Source organism: Penaeus chinensis, chromosome 3 (genome assembly GCF_019202785.1).
Source record: "Penaeus chinensis breed Huanghai No. 1 chromosome 3, ASM1920278v2, whole genome shotgun sequence".
NCBI classification, from domain to species: domain Eukaryota; kingdom Metazoa; phylum Arthropoda; class Malacostraca; order Decapoda; family Penaeidae; genus Penaeus; species Penaeus chinensis.
In genome coordinates this window covers 41,018,467-41,023,466 of record NC_061821.1, presented here as the reverse complement: position 1 = coordinate 41,023,466, position 5,000 = coordinate 41,018,467, and the positions used below count along the sequence as shown (strand labels likewise).

Sequence of the window (5,000 nt, the reverse complement as noted above, 5' to 3'; positions counted from 1 at the left end):
ATTGTAAACAAAGCTAATCAGAAAAGAGGCAAGACTAACCATATCAAAATACACACACACACACACACACACACACACACACACACACACACACACACACACACACACACACACACACACACACACACACACACACACACACACACTTATAAGAAATACCAGCCATAGCTAGGGTTATAGTGCAACAGTAATGTACAACTTGTCAGTAAGTATCTAACTCACAAAGGAGATGTTGGATCACATTTGATCCTTAGGCTCTGCTTTTAAAACAATTCTCTACAAAACTGAAGTCGAATTTAGGTTGACTAATTTTACTTACTTAAATAAGAAGGTCATAACTGTTGAAAACACACAAAAATCTACATTCATAGTGAAACTAAGGAACCTGGTGTAATAACAAAAATTTACCTAAATAATAGGGTAATTTTTTAATTTCACACAGCCATCCAATCTTCATTTTTTATTTTCCTTTCAATTATTCACGCTGTAATATGCATGAATCTCTTGTTATTTTCCATCGCAAATGATATAAATAAAAGTATTGGTAATGTTTATGAAGTGACCTTATTAAGCCCTTTTACTCCTACCATTCCTGGTAAATCCACAGACATCGCTGTCTGAACCAAAATCCTCCTTAACCTATGGGCCTCACCCCTAGACACCTATCCGATCCCTGTATTTCTCTATTTGGGGCTCTGCCCCTGGACCCCCACCCAGTTGTGGAGTTACAGGCTGCATGGCATGTGTTGCAACTTGTTTTCTTAATTTTTGAAATTTTTCGCTGATGCAGATTATTTCATGTATTTGTGAGTGAATTTTCTCTTTGATTATTATAGTGCCATTATATCCATTACATCCTGTAAATGTATACCAAAGTATTACATGTTGCACAATATTTTTATTATCAGCTTGCTAAGGTAATACCATAGATTAAAAGTGTCTTGTTTTCAGTCATACTGTTCATTAAAGGTAAATTTTACCTTGTACTGCATGGCTGTGGGAAACTAAAGCTATACCAATAACAGATACTTTGTCTAGGGTGAAGGTTTATTGGGATATCAAAAAGACTTTCTCAAAGACAAATTCAGTTGATGAGGACTTTACTTCCATTGTGTACTAGTCACCCCTCATACTATTATAAAACAATCATAATTTTTTAGACAATATTATGTGAGAGAGCTGATGACATTGCAAAATATAAAATAACCTTGTTTACCAAAACCAAATATGAGGATTCAACAAGCACAAGCTGTACTATTAATGTCATCCAAATTTTATAAAATACCTTGATTTTCATTTGATTTCTTGCTTATAATACCTTACTTTCTATTTTTTTAGTGCATTTTTGCCTCATCAGTTCTAAAAAAAATAAAAGCTACAAATTTACTGTAACATAAATATAAACTTCCCGATTTTTCCAAAAAAATACCTCACATAGACATGTCTAATTTGAAAATTTCTCTAGTATACTAACATCCTTCAGAACTATGAAATTTTCAGGTAAGGAGTACCAATAACCCGGCTCTTACTAGTATTAAATAAAAAAAATAAAAAAATACCACGCTCATCACTCGACCCAAAGTACCCCATTCATAAACTCTCTACTACTCACTCATTTCCCTCTCCTTTCCCGTCCTGACTGCCTCCCACGAGCAAGGCAACGGAGAAAAACAACGAGAAAATAGCCTGGGCCCTTTTGAACCCCTGCCCTGACATCCCTTTGTTTGTCAACAAGTATAGACGACATGCCGGACAGCTGACACTTGGCCAGGGTGAAGGGGATCGAATCCTTCCGTCCTTTCGCCCAGCACTCTTGCAGCGCTAGCCAATCGCCTTTCCAGACGAGCATTCTAGTTAGCGTCCGGGTTCTGAGAAATTCTGTTCAAATGCGAGTGTTTGGGCCTTACTCAGACCCAGACCTCTGTAAGCAGGTGCTGCATGAATTGAAATCGGACGGAACGGGGCCGCCGCTTTCCCTTCGCTTGGTTCTCGCCGCCCGCGTTAACCACAGAAAATGGAGTAACTGTTTGGACAACTCAAATAAACTTGCAAAATACACCAATTTATCCAGAAGTGGAAGATTTCAGCTTGTGGAATAAATAAATCAGTTCACATTCTCGATAGGACATTAGACTAAGAAAACGTGCACTTACTCTAATATAATTCAATAAATATATTAAATATTCTCACTTGCCATGCTGGATACAAATCCTCCAAATTTATTTTTGGGGTAATTCATCTAGATTTAGTAACAAATCCTTTGAATAAATCTCTACATCAGTATTTCAGATAAGCAAAGGTAATAACTTCTTGTCAAACCTGGTAACTTGCAAAAATTGGAATCAGTTACTAATGGGTCACATAACTTATCTCTCTAAAGTATTAATTTTTGATATTAGAATAATCTTGTTGGCCTCTTCCGTGTGAGGTTTATGATAAAAAAAAAAGTAGCTCTAAGGGATTCCTTGAATTTCCAGATATTTCCCTTCTCACACCGAATTCTCTGTGCTAAAGCCTCCCACTCACAATAATTGATAATTACTTTCAGTCACGCTAAATCTTAATGAAATTACTCTCGACAACTTATTAATCTATGTTCATAAAGAGTATCTGAAAATGTTTTTCCAAATATGTACGTTAAAATATCTATGTCTATATCCCTTCTCACTGCCCACAATTCTTTCTGATTTACAGCAAACGAATTCACATCCTGCTATAATGGCATACCACATATCCAGGCATATTCGGCATGAATAGGGGCTATCTAGTCGAATCCTCTTACATCTGACCAGAAAAGGTTTCAATGCCACTCGTGAGATCGCAAGCATCCTATCATCTATAGAAACTGAACGGATGCGCGTGCATAGCTTTTTTTTTAATGGCAATATAATGTGGATACCTTCCATTTATTCACGAGACTCTCTTCACTGAATTTTCTTTATATCTTTTGAAGAAAGTGTGGGATACGCTTGATATAGAGAACACGGCTGGCGAAGACAGGAGCGAAAATAGTGAAACAAAATTATTTCTGTGTAATAATAACAATTTCTCCTTCAAAAATCATGCAAAATAAATAGCATGGTTGGACTCGGCCGATAAAGAATTACATAATTCTCAAACATATAAGTGAGTTACAAGAAAAAGGAGAAATAGCGCCCATTCACAGAGAACAGGAAGTTCCATTTTCTTTGAACGGCCAGAGTACATCCTGTTACCTCACGCGGTACAATCAATAATACAACAGCGATACACACACCCTATTCATAATGAAAGATCCTCTACATCGACGATAGTGGAAGCAGCCAATCAGCATTGAAAAAGGATAGACCTATTCTTCAGATTTAAATTACAAGTGCAACAACTATGGACGTAATTTGAAAACTACTTACTTTAATTTGGGTGGAAATTCTTCAGCTTTACCAGGTTTATTTTTAACACTGTTGGGGGGTTTATTATTCTCTATAAGCGGGGTAATGGTGGTGGCCATAGATTCAATCATTTCTGAGTGTAAATTCTTTCCCCTGTTTTTCCACTTTTTTCTATTTTTCTTTTTCTTTTTCCATACTCTCTTCTTATCTCCACTTTCTGAAACCACTTCCAGTATTGCTGAAGTCAGCAAAAATACTACTATTGTCCATTTTAAATCCATTATGTGACACCATAAAACACAACGCGTGTGTATGTCTAGGGAATTTATCAATGCAAATCTCTAATAGTTACTCCTACGAAATGCACTTCAATGGAATTCTGTTCAAATGTTTTCCCTGTAAACACATTCTTCAATTAGCATATGTCAACATCAGAATGCACAAAGAGTGCAATTTTCCTCCTACTTTCTCTCGTCCAACAAACAGGACAGGCAAGACGAGGTTCTAGTCAACTCTAGCGCATCCTTGAATACACAAATCACAAACAAACACATGCCTCTGGCATATAAACTGTGAGCTGACGGACAAATGAGACAAAAAATAGTTAGTTTCTTTTATGTGATGCAACTGGGCTGCATGCAACAAGTGTTCTGCTTGCAGGAATCTGAAGGTCTCTAGGGAAGATGAAACTATAATTTTAAAGAGATAAAATAGCTATTTTACACGACTTTATCCCTTAACATCAGTAGTGATCAGTGACATCGTCTTACTGTAGGATGCTAAATGAATTGGATAAGTTTGATTGTTACGAGCACATAATGTTTTAATTTTTAAATATCTTGGGTCGTCATTCCGTACACGGACATCGCTGTTTATCTAGTTATTGATTCGTTTCTTGAGTTTGCATCTGTCTTTTCCAGCATGTCCAGCGCCATAGGTGGATGGGCGTCACCTCTGCATCAGGCCGCCAGGTAAAGGTGTCTGTCTCCCAACGCTACTCACGCACGCACACACTCAACACTATTTCATATTTTATATACACTTTCACGGACCACTTTCTATGCTAGCACAACTGGACTTCTTGTTCCTCTCAGATTGACTGAGTGGAAGGATTTGATGCCAGAGTTCGCCGTTTTCTGCTTCCGTTTCTGTTCTCGCGGGTCGCTCTCCTTCTTCGCCGCTTACGTTCGCGCTGCTTTAGTCACTGAGCATCGTACGACGAGCCCCCCGCCCAGGCCGCAAAAACACTGATCGTCATTTCAAAACCACTTTCATGTTTAGATTAAAAACAACTAAATTGGACATGCGGTTAAAACAAGCGTGTAACGGGTCAGATGCAAAGTGTGAAGAGTAACGAAAACATACTAATCAAATGGAAAAATCGTAACTAGCTGGTGAGCGGCTCCCCTCTAGCCGTTGGGCTCGAGGGATGGAGGGAGGGAGGGGAATGGAGGGGAGGCGAGGGGTCCGCGGCGTGCGGCGAGGGCGTGGGTCGTGTCCAGCTCTTTACGCCACAACACCAGCTGCTTTAAAGACCCGGCTTGGCCATGTCACTTTTGCCCTTCGATTGACTAATTAGACGAGAGAAAATCACACGAAAAACACATTAGATGACGAGAGGACCTCTATGCA

General features: G+C 38.6%; 1 protein-coding gene across 6 annotated transcripts in view; it reads right to left on the bottom strand.

Moving 5' to 3' along the window:
* LOC125039246 (inactive tyrosine-protein kinase transmembrane receptor ROR1-like) overlaps positions 1 to 5,000 on the bottom strand; it is a 263,821-nt gene that overhangs the window by 9,851 nt on the left and 248,970 nt on the right. The window contains exons 1-2 of one of the 6 annotated variants that reach the window (XM_047633092.1): positions 4,992 to 5,000; positions 3,390 to 3,764 (exon numbers count right to left, since the gene is read on the bottom strand). The exon at positions 4,992 to 5,000 is cut by the window's right edge and continues 7 nt beyond it. The exons of 1 other annotated variant lie outside the window; for it this stretch is intronic. In XM_047633092.1, the coding sequence (XP_047489048.1) occupies positions 3,390 to 3,649 (260 nt within the window). In that variant the 5' untranslated portion in view covers positions 3,650 to 3,764; positions 4,992 to 5,000. 4 more of the 6 variants (XM_047633063.1, XM_047633083.1, XM_047633073.1 and 1 more) reach the window with 4 other exon arrangements.